Source organism: Haliotis rufescens, unplaced genomic scaffold (genome assembly GCF_023055435.1).
Source record: "Haliotis rufescens isolate VD_foot unplaced genomic scaffold, xgHalRufe1.0.p SCAF_32, whole genome shotgun sequence".
Taxonomy (NCBI): Eukaryota; Metazoa; Mollusca; class Gastropoda; order Lepetellida; family Haliotidae; genus Haliotis; species Haliotis rufescens.
In genome coordinates this window covers 2,748,884-2,763,934 of record NW_025964024.1, presented here as the reverse complement: position 1 = coordinate 2,763,934, position 15,051 = coordinate 2,748,884, and the positions used below count along the sequence as shown (strand labels likewise).

General features: G+C 41.6%; 1 protein-coding gene across 4 annotated transcripts in view; it reads left to right on the top strand.

Moving 5' to 3' along the window:
- Nucleotides 1-365: 365 nt before the first annotated feature.
- LOC124152086 overlaps nt 366-15,051 on the top strand; it is a 29,834-nt gene continuing 15,148 nt past the window's right edge. For all 4 annotated transcript variants that reach the window (XM_046524837.2, XM_048380659.1, XM_046524836.2 and 1 more), the window contains exon 1: nt 366-522. In XM_046524837.2, coding sequence (XP_046380793.2) covers nt 443-522 — 80 coding nt within the window. In that variant the 5' untranslated portion in view covers nt 366-442. The remainder of the gene's footprint in view (nt 523-15,051) is intronic.

Sequence of the window (15,051 nt, the reverse complement as noted above, 5' to 3'; positions counted from 1 at the left end):
GCAGGGTTGGAAACACAACTGTGACGGTTGTACGCCAGTCAAGTCAGCGAAACACATAACCCACATCACCACACGAATGCACAACTTTGCACTACACAATGAACGAAACCGACACACCAATTGCAAGCTAAACATTTAAAATACTAGTTAAAAAGTTAAAGGGATGGCCGTGACAACCCCACATCTCATATCATAGCTGAAATATACTTGTCAACTGCTTCGAGAGAGCAGTAAAACCCAGAGCTGTGACTTAATATTAGTCCTGACAAAAGATATGAAGGCAACAGCTTCTGTCGGAGCTTTGTAATTGTACCAGGAAGCAAACTGGGCCTTGGCGAGCAGAGCGAGACGGATCACGTGACATCCACAGGGAGGTAGGTATACCTGGCCAGGTGCGAGCGCGCCTCATACCCGACAGCGGAGCAGCATTGTACCAAGTGTGATGGGCTTGCGCTGTGGAGCTATGGCGCTCACGTTGACTGTCGTCGTTGTCGTCGTTCTTATGGCCGTGTCTGTTGAAGGGTGAGTTACACTGGTTTTCTTGCCCCATCAAGGGATAAACGCCCAAACATATTTCAAGAAATAAGACAGGACAATGGATGCCTCCAATTGACATTACAATTGCGCAGTATAGTTAGTATGTGATCGGCTTTATTGATTTCAGTATACTGTACATGTTGCAACCACAGTTTCCTCTGGTATGAAGTCGGTGTCGGACGTATGTGGTGATGTTTGGTATTGATAGATATTGAACACTTTCACGACAAAATGAAAAAGGCTAATATTAATCGATAATACGACACGGACACCAAATACGAGCCATTGTCCGAATAATGTATAGCCAACGACAGATTCACATACAGAGGATCGTTATGATTATAGAATCAATCTTAAGTATAAAAGGCATAAAATTGAATATATAAACCAGTATATAATGATATAGAGGAGATAAATCGGGGATTTTATAACAGTTCGTTGTATCCGTTTGTTCGTTCTATCCGTATTCGCTTTATCCAGGTTCTACTGTATATCGTTCTTACCACATGGTCTAGTTAGTCCATATTCAAGAGTTTGAGTGGGTAGTTGATGTGTGGCATTGGCGCACCAACACGGACACGATACCCGGGTATATGATCCACCCGGATTCAGGCCTGGCTTATGCAACTGGGTATCATTGTCCGATTAATTGTTGATATTCTGCTTCTAATATTGTTGTGGTAGAAAGCGGGTAGAATATGCAGGCTGGGTGGTCGGGTTGTGGTGGGGTGGGGTGGGGTGGGGTGGGATGTGGTAGTACCAGGAAACGAGATGAAGATATGACGGGGGGTAGGGGTATGTGTGTGTGGGGGGTGGGGGTTGGGGGGGGGGGGGGGGGGGGGTGGGGGGTAAATACAGGGAGACGGGAGGATGATAAAAAGAAGAATAGGGTTAACTACAGGGAACGAAGAAAGGGGTGGAACGAGGCCACTGGGAACTTGGAGGGTTGATACAAACAGAGACGAGTTCAAGGGAACGTTAACAGTGAGGTACTTTCAAGAAGCTTGTTTTCGTGCGCTCACATTTGTCCCTGATCCGAGTTGTCCCCGAGAGGCATCTATGTCGGATTGAATGTAAAGACTTATTCTGTGTATCGGTCGTTCAATATGAACACAGTGCATTCTTGTCCTTTCGCCTCAAAGTTGACTGTTAATTCCATCTGAGATACATCGGTACGTTATCCTATACCTCACAAGCCCCGACGTCAATACAGATGATTAAACTTTAATCCACATCAGATCTCAAGGTTCTTCTCCCAGCGAGGACGTCGTCATGGCAACCATGACTCTCACAGAACCGACCCGGATTCTTGGACATTATTAATGTGTTTCAGAGAAATGTAAAACGACCAAAAAGTACAATCCTACAGTTGCAATATTTCTTCAAGGTCCCACACCCAGGCATCAATGTTCTCTGAACGCGAAAGTCTGCTCGGATAGGCCTCTCAAATGTGAAGAAAATGCAATGTCACTGCACATAAACTGACAGCCAAAAGAAAGTATTCAGTCATGCTTGATGGCGGCTAAAAATGAAACAAGCAAGGCATGGTTATTCGACGGTGATGTCTTTGATACGGGTATCTAATTGCTTTAGACTATAAGTTTCCAGAGCTGTTTTCGGCCTAGTTTTGATAACGTATGTTATATTGTGGCTAAATCCAAATTTCAAGTGTATATTTTCTTTTGCCCAGAAGTATACTTTAACCCGGTAGGACACGCTTAATTATCTTCCTTACGAATTATCTATCATTTATGGTTGCAATGATAATAAGACGAACTGTTCTACTGCTTTGTTCTCGTGTTGAGAAACTTCATAATATATTTCTATGAAAAAAGCATCACTGTCTTAAAGTACCATATGTATCTCATAATGATTCCACGAAAAGCCATGCCACGTGAAAGCAGAATGTATCGTCAGCTGTGATTGGTTGTGCACAGATCCGGGTATTTTTTAACATGACGTGCATATTATGATACCACGTGACCTTGTCGCTGTTTACGATTGGGTAGATGTATTATGTTTGTTGTCGTCTCGCTTTATCAATCTCCACTTCAACAGGCAGTCAACCGTATGACCCAGGTCAACCACCCATGCAACCACACCGTTGGGGGACTGGTTATATATATATACATGTATATATATACATATACACAAACAAGAACATGTCAACAACGTGATACACCGACCTTGACATTGTGTAATGTAAGAATCTGAATTCCACTTGCTCTAATGTGTGTACGAGTTTTATTACAATGCTGGAAAGTATATATCTTTTTGACCCACAGCATGATCTTATAATAATATTACGTAAACACACGAGAACATCCTGTTCGACAGATATATGAAAAGATTATGTGTTTTACATATGCAGCACCTCTTATGCTAACTTTCAATGACTGCGTCATATCAGAGACCATATAATAGATCTTGTCTCTGGTTATATACAGTTCTGGGCAAAAGAAAGTACACACTCATGTTTAATGGTGGCTAAAAATGAAGGAAACAAGAAATGGGTTATTCAATGGCGATGTATTTCATTCGGGTATCATAGGTAGTAATTATATGTATCACATCAATGAGTATCTCACAACAGGTGACGTGCACGTGACGTCTCAATAAACATGGCATTCGTCACCACTCGCCCCTTTCCGTAACGTGCAAGAAGACTCGTCCCCCTATCGATAAATGTCATGTGCGAAAATACGACAAACCAATCTGAATGCGCGTATGACTTCAATTATATCTGTCAAAGAATCCCGCAGGAATAATGTTTGATTTAACATGTCTTGCATTTAAAAATATACCCAAGATACATTTAAATGTATTCAACTACATGTATATCGTTTAATAATATAAGTCCCGACGTGTTTTCAATAGCATCTGGAATATATATGATATATGGAGGAAATATGCGTGAATCAGTAGCAACGAGTTGACAATTATTTTAGCTATGCCCGTTTGCGCTAAGATGGAACCCAGTCCTCCAAATGGCCACGAATCGCTATTAGGCTTGTCCCGAAATAACACGAGTTTGTCACGAATGGGAACATGGGGATCTCAATTTCACAGAACACAGTACTGAGCAGAGTGAACCAGGTATTTTCAAGTGTATACTTTCTTTTGCCCGGCAGTTTAGTGTCATGTAAGGAAAATATTTCAACTGTTTAATGTGGATGAGTGAGTATGGTTTTACGCCGTTTTTAAGCATAATTCCATCCACGACACACAGAAATGGGCATTGTGATCATGTGAGAAATCGAACCAGGGCTATCGACGTTTCAACAACCAATTATTTAACCACGTAGCTGCCCCACCGTTTAGGATCACAGTATTCACCGTTAAGGACTACCCCCCCCCCCCCCCCCCCCCCCCCCGCCCCCCACAACACACACACACACACTCCCCCCACCCCCCCACCCCGGATTTTTGATAGAAAACATTTTTCCTTGTGCCCCCTGTCAAAAAAAAGTTAACTACGGTCATGTTCATACTCACAGGTAGTAGGATATATACTACTCAAATTAGTTAAATAACACCCGATTCTTTCCTATTACTATAGTTAATCATGACATGACAGATTAACCATGGTAATAGGAGAGCCGTTGAAATCGTGCGAACGTATAAATACTCTAATCTATACCCACGTTAGATATAGGCGTGACGGCCAATCATTATGCACATAATCTGCCCGTGGTCTTAGTTTATAACAATTGCTGGATTTTGAATTACCGAAACCCTTTCCGACATGAAAATGTTGTTTTGTATAGCTATTTGTATGTACAGGGTCTCTTATCCGTGAACTTCTACCATGCTTGCTGACGAGATTAAAATCAAATACATTCAAATTTTCACAATGCTTGATTTGGGGGTGAATAATACAGCCATTTAAATGTTCTTGGTTTCGTTGCAAAGGTTTAAAAATACATACTTATGATATGTAATTTGCACGGCTGGTAATTGAAATTCACTTTACGGATCCTAAAACAGGATTTCTAGATAAAGGAAGCATTTTATTTGGTATATATTTCGTCTCACGTAAATATCGTACCGGAAGGTAGGGTTTCCGTATATCTGGGGTCCGGATAAGCGGGGTTCCACTGCAGTCGGAATCGTACAATCGAGCCTGCTTTTAACATAGATTAATATGGAATATGGAAAGTTTTTTTCGCCTTTATTTGCTAGACAGAGACACATACATTCCATCATTTGGACTAAACAACGGGAAGCCCTGATCTTTGGCACGAGTTACTAGAATCCACGCTTCTTGATATTTTTGTTCGTTTGTTGTTTAACGCCTCAATCAGCACTATTCCACCTATTTGACGGCAGTCTGTAAATAATCGACCAGACCAGACAATCCAGTGATTGACATTATGAGCATCGATCTACACAATTGGGATACGATGACATGCAACAACCACGTCAGCGAGCCTGACAACCCGATCCCGATAGTTGCCTCTTACGGCAAGCACAGTCGCCTTTTACGGCAAGCATGGGTTTGCTGAAGACCTATTCTACCCCGGATCTTGACGGGTCGCTCCTTGATGTATAGATACACTCAGAATATCATGTCCTCGGAAATCAGAGAAAAATACTGTCAGTGTAATACAGTCTAGATATATCTAGTGTGACAAACGAATTTCAAAGCTCTAGTCTACCCCCACCTTCTGATTTGTTTTTTCATAAATCAAAATATGCATGAAAGTTTATTGATAGACTAACGTCTGTGTCCATGTAATTCGTGGCTGCCACGCCACACTACCGAGTGCAGAGCATTGCCATGTTCAGGGTCACATGAAACAGGACTGTTTAAATATGTACATGTCTCCTATACCAAGACGACGGAATCAATAACAGGTTTTCTTTCTACCGACATTTAGTAACCAGATATGTATATCAAATTATAATTAATAATTAACACAGCAACACATGGCAACCAATATAGCCTACATATGTTCAGGTATACAAGCATCAAACTGATCTGTCTGCATTTCATTACACGATTTTCAAACCATCTAAATAAACTACTCAAAAGACTTTAAAGTACACAGAATTTATTCATATTACTAATACTATATGTAATTAATCTGTCATGAGTGAGTGAGTGAGTGAGTATGGCTTTACGCCGCTTTTAGCAGTATTCCAGAAATGACAGATCTTATAAAGTACATATATGTAATTAGAGTGAGTGAATATGTTTTTTTACGCCGCTTTTAGGAATATTCCAGCAATATCACGCCGGGGGACACCAGAAAGGGGCTTCACACATTGTACCCATGTCGGGAATCGAACCCGGATCTTCGGCGTGATGAGCGAACGCTTTAACCACTTGGCTACCCGACCGCCCCTAATCTGTCATGGCATGACAGAACATCTAAAGTATTTTGAAAGAATCGGATGTACTTTAACTTCTTTTGGGTAGTATACATAGATCGTCCGCACAGTTCACCTTTTCCTTAGAATCTGTCATGCTTAGTTGGGCAGTTGTAAGGCTAATGGTTTTGACACTATTTCCTTAGAACTTGTAATTAAACCAAAAGCCATTTAAATCTAACCTATGGTTTTGATTAAACGAGTCTAAAGATATGAAATGTATAAATGTTAAGCAGTACATAAGCAAGACAAGATAAAGTTTATTTCAAAGGCCACATGTCGAACACGATATACACCTTAAGAGTATTGCGCACAGCAATACATGCTACTATTGTGTAATATACACAAAATATGTTGTTTAGCCATAAAGTCAGAAAAATAGAAGAAATTATGATGTATTTTGGAACTATGACATACCCCTCTATTTCGCTCCTTCATGATATAACATATGCATTTGGAAAGATTAGGTAAACCGCAAATTCTCACTTCTAAGTAAATGTCCTAGACTAACATCTAGTCTCTGAAATGAACATATCGTACAGACAAAAACAGTTGTTAAGTTATCTCAATAAAAATATAATAAAAGGGAGCCCAGTGACTCTCTTCATTTACAGATACTGCAGTAATCTAGACTTGCCAAACATTATAGACTTGCATGGGCTGTATTTGATATATATTTGTATCAGGGTCGTTAAGACAGACTATAAATGCACCAACTTTAATGTACTAGTTTCTTAATGACATGTATAGGTGAATATCGCAATCGGATAAAGTGATATTGTGGACAAGTTATGAGAACACGTTATTCGTCGTCTGTACGGTCTTACACACGGCAATGCTATTCTTGACTTATTGTGTTATTCCTAATGCTTGAATCAATATGCTGAGAAAGTCCACAATCAATCTTATTCAATTATTAATCTGGATTAGATTTGTGTAACTGAAACTTGTCCGCTCTGCGTATGGTGGCTTGGCTTCCTTTTCAACACACACATGCAAAAAGAACTTGACAAAATACATTCCAGCTTTATTCTTAATGTAACCGTCTGTTGATAAATTAAAAAAATTAGTGTCCACGAATATACAGTTAATGCATTTATCGCTGATTATCAGCAAAACACACCCTGTTCACTTTGATAAAACACACCGATTCAGATATTCTACGTGGCGGGGTATAGGTTAAATAAAACTGAAAAGCACCCCGCCGCAGACACTATGGAACTACACTGCCAAAAGAAAGTATACACTTGACAATTGGCTTTGACAAAAAATATGTGTCACCGAAACACCTCGAACTTAAGGTCCGAAACACAACTATATGACATCGGTATCAAATACATCAATCTCGAAAACAATTCCTTGTTTGTTTTATTGCAGCCTTGGGGGACTTTCTTTTGTCCGGCAGTATATACTTGTACATTATACAACATGCCAAATCTTTATCAGATTTCATGTCTCCGATTTCGTCGCTTAGTCATACACACCATTGTGTGTTTCATTTAGAACCTCAATGTAGTTCTGTTTTTCAGTATAGTATGAATTGATAATAGAAAGTTTGAACAATGTAGACCAGCGATATCGGTGATGTGAATAGCTTCATAATATAATGGCTGTTCATGACGGTAGCCATTGTAACAACCTTGTCCGCGTCCAGATCCTCAAGATTGATGCATATATATATATATATACACACACACACACACACTTTAACAAAGACAAGCGGGCGACATGCTTCTACAGCCACGTTCTTGAATGCGGCTCTGGCTTACCTCAATCTTTTTCTATTTAAAGGCTGTGTAACAATTGGACTGATTGTTACAGGTGGACGACGCTTCAGCGCATTGTGTCCGCGTTACAGAAACTGTTGTGAAGCTGAGCTATTCCTTCTTTGTAATCAAAATATGGTAATCGTTAAGTTGAAACGGCGACATGGGGACCCATTCTACCTTTGAGTTAGCAGACAAAATGTTCATTGGATGACTGTAATAACCCTTGCTAGGCGTTCCCACTGCCCGAATCAAGACCGTCTCCAAGGCTATTGTTCCATATGTCGTTAATTTTAACAAATGAAATCCTTGTCTGTGTCCGACATAACAGCTTTCACACATACAAGCCATTGTAACGACTTGCGTGTTGTAAACTATTATCGCCTGTACGTAAAGTAGGTCAGTCGACAATTCCGGATTGTCACAGCTGTGATCAGATGGGACTTTTTTCTACTGCAGCAAACTGTAACATGCATAAGCATGTCCGCACAAGATATCGTCTTCTTTCTTGTTGGCGTTGTTTCAGTAGCTTCAGATGTTGGTGAGTGAGTGTGGTTTTACGCCGCTGTTAGCAATATTCCAGCAATATCACAGCGGGAGACATCAAAAATGGACATCATACATTATACCAATGTGGGAATCGAACCCGGGTCCTCGGTGTGACGAATTAACGATTTAACCACTAGGCTACCCGACCGCGCCAGATGTTGGTGTGTCTCATCATATACCGATTGGAAATCCTGATTCAGACAAAGCTGAAAGAGTTTCGCCCCTTTGTTATTGCATATGTTAATGTTGTACTCATTCATGTTTTTGTTTCCTCGACAATTTCACCGAATTTGTGGTCTGGGGCATATGCAAAAGCTGAAAAATTATTGCCCTTAGAATTTCCTTTTTGTATTACAAATATACAGTGGATACCCTGGATATATATTATCTTACCTCACCACGAATGTAGGATTCTGATTGGCTGATTTTAGATGTACTCCACTCACATATAAGGTACATTTCTTATGTTCCCGCTGGAATTGCCGAACTGTTGGAATTACATTTGCAACATACCAACCGCAATTTTGTATCTCGAAATCATGATGTAAGACGCCATTTACCATATTTTCCGAAAGAAATAGATCTGGGGAATACATGTCAATTCTGTTTTCTGTCGTCTGCTATAAATGCCTAACTGTGGTATTTTCACCTTTTCTTACCAAAACATACATACATAAGACATACCTGTAATATAATTAGGTATGCGCTGAGATACATTCGTTGTGGACAACTTATAATGTTTCCTAATATTCATGACGATGTGGTATCCCTCCTCAAATTCGAATTCGAATCCGATACACTTGGTACACATTCAAGGAAAAATGCTATTCGAACCTACCTACCTTCTGCATTTTAAAGTAACAACGTACTTCTAAAAAAAATATTATTCAAATAACCATTTATCACAGTGAACTACCGCAACATTGATACAACAATAACTATAGTACAAATGATTCCATGGCATTTGATGAGTTAACCAAGCAAATATTGCATAAACCTATACATAATTCGGCCGAGCCCACAACTGTTTTCTTATTGGCTGATAACAGGGTGGGCGGAGCTTGTTTAGCATAATAACACTATCGATGTCACCGATTTCGTATTGATTCCTACGGCATTTTGTTTTTATGGTTAAATAGGTTATATTTGTTGACTTATTTATTTATAAGAATTGACTTCAATATAATTTTGTGGAGACATAAACGTATAATCGGTGTGTACACGTACTGTGTCAGTATGGGAAGCAAACCGGTTTTATCGTATATACTTCCATAAACGCGAAAAATATCATAGTAAATTGTTAAATAATGTTTCTAAAGGTCAATATTTTCTCAAGGTTACAGGTATAATGTATGTCACACATCGTATGCCCTTTCCCGGAGTACATAGTCCCTGAACCATCTTACTTTCCCTTCCGCTCAGCCCTAACTGTAAGGCTATAGTCTAAATAAAGCAAGTCTAGATTGTCCTCAGGTTAAGGATTCCGAATCAGCCATCTCACCGGGGCTCCTTTCTAATTAAAATGTAGTTGTCTGTCTCTATCAAAATTATATGTTTTCAGAGACTTAGCTTTAGTCTAGCCCTTTCCTTGTCTGACTTGGGGATTTTCCTGCTAATGCTGGTTTTGCACATGCACAACTACGACTGTTACAGCGCCGATACTTACGACACCGTATCGCTAAGATCGCTTTGGACAACGGGTCCGAGGTCACAATCTTGTCCAACCTCGACAGATTGTCAACACAAAAGCCTAAATCGTGAACCGCTGTAGGGTGTAGGGATGAAAATGGGGTGGTCATGTTTGTCAAGCAGTCAGGTTTCATCTGAAGTTTCAAGTCGCTGTTCATCACAATACGACAGTGACTATCATCTATAGGATACCCAGAGGTCACCGAGAAGGGTGGAGGGCGTCTCTATTGGAATCCCTTTTTCTGAGTCAGTTAGGAGAACATGAAGTCTCAAAACTGTGTCATTTTCCATATAGAATAACCCACATACACTCAATCCTGGCTGGTTCTCATTGAGGACACCCTGCTGGATGTCGTGCGCGCTGATCGTACACATAATAGGGTCACACAACTATATCCATAGCCCTACAAGAGGCGCTTCCTGGTACATCCGCCGACATTGGTCAATGTCGAGTTGTCTAATCGCCGCGAACGCTTTGTGCAATGATGCATTTATTGTTATGTGCTCTGACAATGGGATCGCAATGTATGTAATGATGTATGCAAGTCTAGACGGTAGCTTAACAACCCCCATGTCTGTGTGAGATGTCAGCCGTCTCAACCCCTACAACCCCATGTCTGTGTGAGATGTCAGCCGTCTCAACCTCTACAACCCCATGTCTGTGTGAGATGTCAGCCGTCTCAACCTCTACAACCCCATGTCTGTGTGAGATGTCAGCCGTCTCAACCTCTACAACCCCATGTCTGTGTGAGATGTCAGCCGTCTCAACCTCTACAACCCCCATGTCTGTGAAATGTCAGCCTTCTCAACCTCTACAACCCCATGTCTGTGTGAGATGTCAGCCGTCTCAACCTCTACAACCCCATGTCTGTGTGAGATGTCAGCCGTCTCAACCTCTACAACCCCATGTCTGTGTGAGATGTCAGCCGTCTCAACCTCTACAACCCCATGTCTGTGAAATGTCAGCCTTCTCAACCTCTACAACCCCATGTCTGCCTAGGATGTTTAAGGCTCCAGTTCATATAACCCCTTATTTGAGACTTGAGAGGTCCCATCCTGTTTTGTAAAAGGTCCATGTCTGTCTTAGATGTTAAAGGCCTCAATCTGCATAACCCCCACGTCTGTCTTATATGTTAAATGCCTCAATCTGCATAACCCCATGTCTGTTTTAGATGTTAAATGCCTCAATCTGCATAACCCCCATGTCTGTCTTAGATGTTAAATGCCTCAGTCGGCATAACCCCATGTCTGTTTTAGATGTTAAAGGCCTCAATCTGTATAATTCCATGTCTGTCTTAGATGCTAAAGGCCCCTGTCTGTATAACCACATGTCTGTCTTAGATGTCAAAGGCCTCAATCTGTATGACCCCATGTCTTTCCTAGATGTTAAATGCCTCAATCTGTATAAGTCCATGTCTGTCTGGTATGTTACGGGCCTCAATCTGTACCATCCCATGTCTGTCTGGTATGTTACGGGCCTCAATCTGTACCATCCCATGTCTGTCTGGTATGTTACGGGCCTCAATCTGTACCACCCCATGTCTGGCTGGTATGTTACGGGCCTCCACCTCCCCTATGTGTCTATAAGATGCATGTGGCCTCCATATGATAAAAGGTATTTCTGTCTCCCCATCTCATAACATACAGACACGTGTGATCTCGTAACCCGAGGCCTGATCGCAACACCCCGAATTCTACCCAGAATAGACGGATCGGGTAGTTCTGACTCACCCTGGATCTCAGGATTACCAAGCTGACGTGACCAATTAATGTTTCCGTGACAAGTTGTGCATGCTGTTCAAACAGCGTGTCAAATAGCTTTCCGTAGAAAAATATATTCCATAGCCGCGCTCAACAATAACGCCGACTTTAACAGCGTCCATAGCAGCAATACCTATGCATGTATAACATAAGTGAACACCGTGTATATATCACATGGCGTGATTCTTATAGCTAAATAGCGTTTTATTGTTGTTGTCGAATATAGCACATTAACGTGACGCTAAAACACATAAAAACCTCTTATAAAGCACCAAAGCAGTATGTAGATTTATGACATGACTGATACCCCGCACAAGGACTGGCGCACACAATTGTGATTAGCGTAACCGCTGGGAACAACCTGGATAGCCAGGTAGGCATTCGTGACCAACTCGTGTTATTCCGGGACAAGCCGAATAGCGACTCGTGCCCCTCTCGTGGCCATTTTTGCGACCGGGTTCCGTCTTAGCGCAAACGGGCATAACTAAAACAATTGTCAATTCGTTGCGTAATGGTTCACATATATTTCCCCATATATTATATATATTTCAGATGCCTTTTAAAGCACATCGGGACATGCAGAATTATACAATATGATTGAACACATTTAACTGTGTCTTTGGTATATTTTTGGATGCAAGACATATGTAAAATCAAAAATTATTTCTGAGGGATTCTTTGACGAAGTACTTGAAATCATACGCGCACTCTGATTGGTTTGTCGTATTTTCGCACATAACATTCATCGAGAGGGGGACGAGTCTTCTTGCAGGTTACGGAAAGGGGCGAGTGCTGACGAATGCCAGGTAGGCTCCATACCTGTACCTATACCTGGCTGTATGTTACGGGTCACTTGCTAATGCAAGATATTAGTTATGCTTCACTGAGCTTTAGTTTATATACACGGCTTTATATATAACAAAAGCATTTTGAAGAATGTGATGGACATATGCCAAATTCGTGTTTATATAACGCTCTTTCAAAAGCGCAGAAAGGCGAAAGACGTTGACGGTATGACTGCAGTTAACACAAACGTGTATCAGAAAACAGTTCGTGCCAGGAGTGAATGTTGTTATACGTCGCAGGCGCAATAGGGTATTTGGACCTATCTTATCTCCCCCAAACGGACGGGGCATGCGTTGTTTGTTTGTTGTTAAAATCCGCACTCAGCATTATTCCAGCTATTTGACGTCGGTCTGTACGTAATAGAGTAATCCAGTGATTGACATCATGAGCATTGATCTACGCAATTGGGATACGATGTAGTACGAGCCTGACATCTTACAAGCATGGCTTGCTGAAGATCAATTCTAATCGGGGTCTAACGAGTTTAGAATGATTAACTTGCTATACTTGCACGCGTTTGCAGTAACAGTCTGTCGTGTTGACAACGTCGTTGCGTAATGGTGACAACGGTGTCCGCGACGTTCCAGTGATCGTCCCCTTCACTATGCACGAAAGGAAAACCATCAACAGGAGCAGCCATTGTCAACGTCATCGAAAAAGCTGAACAGTTTTTAGGTTAAAGTTTAACGTTTGTTTCGTTTGTTTGTTTGTTGTTTAACGCCGCACTCAGCAATATTCCAGCTATATGACGGCGGTCTGTAAATAATCGAGTCAGGGCCAGACAACCCAGTGATTAATATCATGAGCATCGATCCACGCAATTGGGATCGATGACATGCATCAACCAAGGCAGCGAGCCTGACCAACCGATCCCGTTAGTCGCCTTTCACGACAAGCAGAGTCACCTTTTACGGCAAGCATGGGTTGCTGAAGACCTATTCTACCCCGTAATCTTCACGGGTCTTAAGTTTAACGTACCGGTATATGGCAGTATAGAATTGTACACTAAATACGACAAAAAAACTACTAAAAAATGTAGAATCATGCAGCATGTGTGCAAAAAATAATACAAACTTCGTCTGTTGTTAACTGTGTGATGTTTTGGAGTGTGTTGGGCTTTGTTGTTAGGTCACGTGCCAAGTGGGTCACGTTGCATGAATCGTTATTTATGTTATGCTCCAGCTATTGGATACCCGGGGATCAGTCACGCCCGTCTACACGTGTACAGAGTGTGATAGGCCTGGAGCTGTACTTGTGTATGGGTCTGTCAATAACGAACGCGGGGCTTTGTATGAGGTCATGCAATCTGAACATAACGCCTTTGTAACGAGAGGTTTTATCAGCGAAAGGTACCGCCATCAAGGCTTACATCTATCTGTGCCACGAGTGCAAAATAGGAACAGAGCTACCAGCAGCTCAATGCTGATGACATATAGCAGTATAATATGTGACAATACTTGTAACCGAGTCACACGCGAAACATTTATTTATCGGAAACGTTATAGGTAAGCGGCAATACTAAACGTAAACGTTTAACAACACTATCTTATAACATATTTAGTGATACATTTGTTAATAAATGACACATTACTAAACGCGAATTCTAAATCACAAACGCTCCATCCATTTTCAAACGCTGGGTCGACGCTTGCAACGATATCCTTGATCAAAACCTGTTATTTCCGACAGTTTTTAAATTCTGTTCTACAATCCGAATAAGCTATGTATGACTGGGCTGTCCATTTAATGAGATATCTTGTACTGTAGTCTAGCGAGTAAGGTCAGGTCCCACCATATGGCAGCAGCTTGTTGAACATGAGTGAGTGAGTATGGTTTTACGTCGCTTTTAGCAATATTCCAGCAATATCACGGCAGGGGACACCAGAAATGGGCTTCACACATAGTACCCATGTCGGGAATCGAACCCGGGTTTTCGGCGTGACGAGCGAACACTTTAACCACTAGGCTACTCGACCGCCCCTTAGTTGAACTTGAGACAGTGGTCAAACTTGCTTCTCCCTAAAACTTAAAAAAACATTTTGTTTGTTTGCTTTTTAAAGCCGCACTCAGCAGTTATCCAGCTGCTTGACGTCGGCCTGTAAGTAATCTAGTCTGGACCAGACAATCCAGTGATTGATATTGTGAGCAACTATCCACGCCGCCGGGGTACGATTACACGCCATCAAGCAAGTCGCCAAGCCGGACCACCCGATTTGGTCGGCTCTTATAACCAGCAGGGGTTGCTGAGGAGATTCTAGTCAAAACTCCCCCTGGGTGCATTGTATATACATCTATGTCAGTTATCAGTCCCAGAGAAGAGCTAATCCCCACCCCTCCCTACCCCACCCCACCCCCGAATCCCAAACATCATCTACTTTTCAATGCCTCACATTGCCCAAAGTCTCAATGCCCACACGTGGTCTAGTGGTAGAGCGTCCGCCCGGAGAGCGGAAGGTCCGGAGTTCGATTCCCGGCCGCGTCATACCAAAAGACGTTAAAAGATGGTACTTGTTGTTACCCTGTCTGGCGC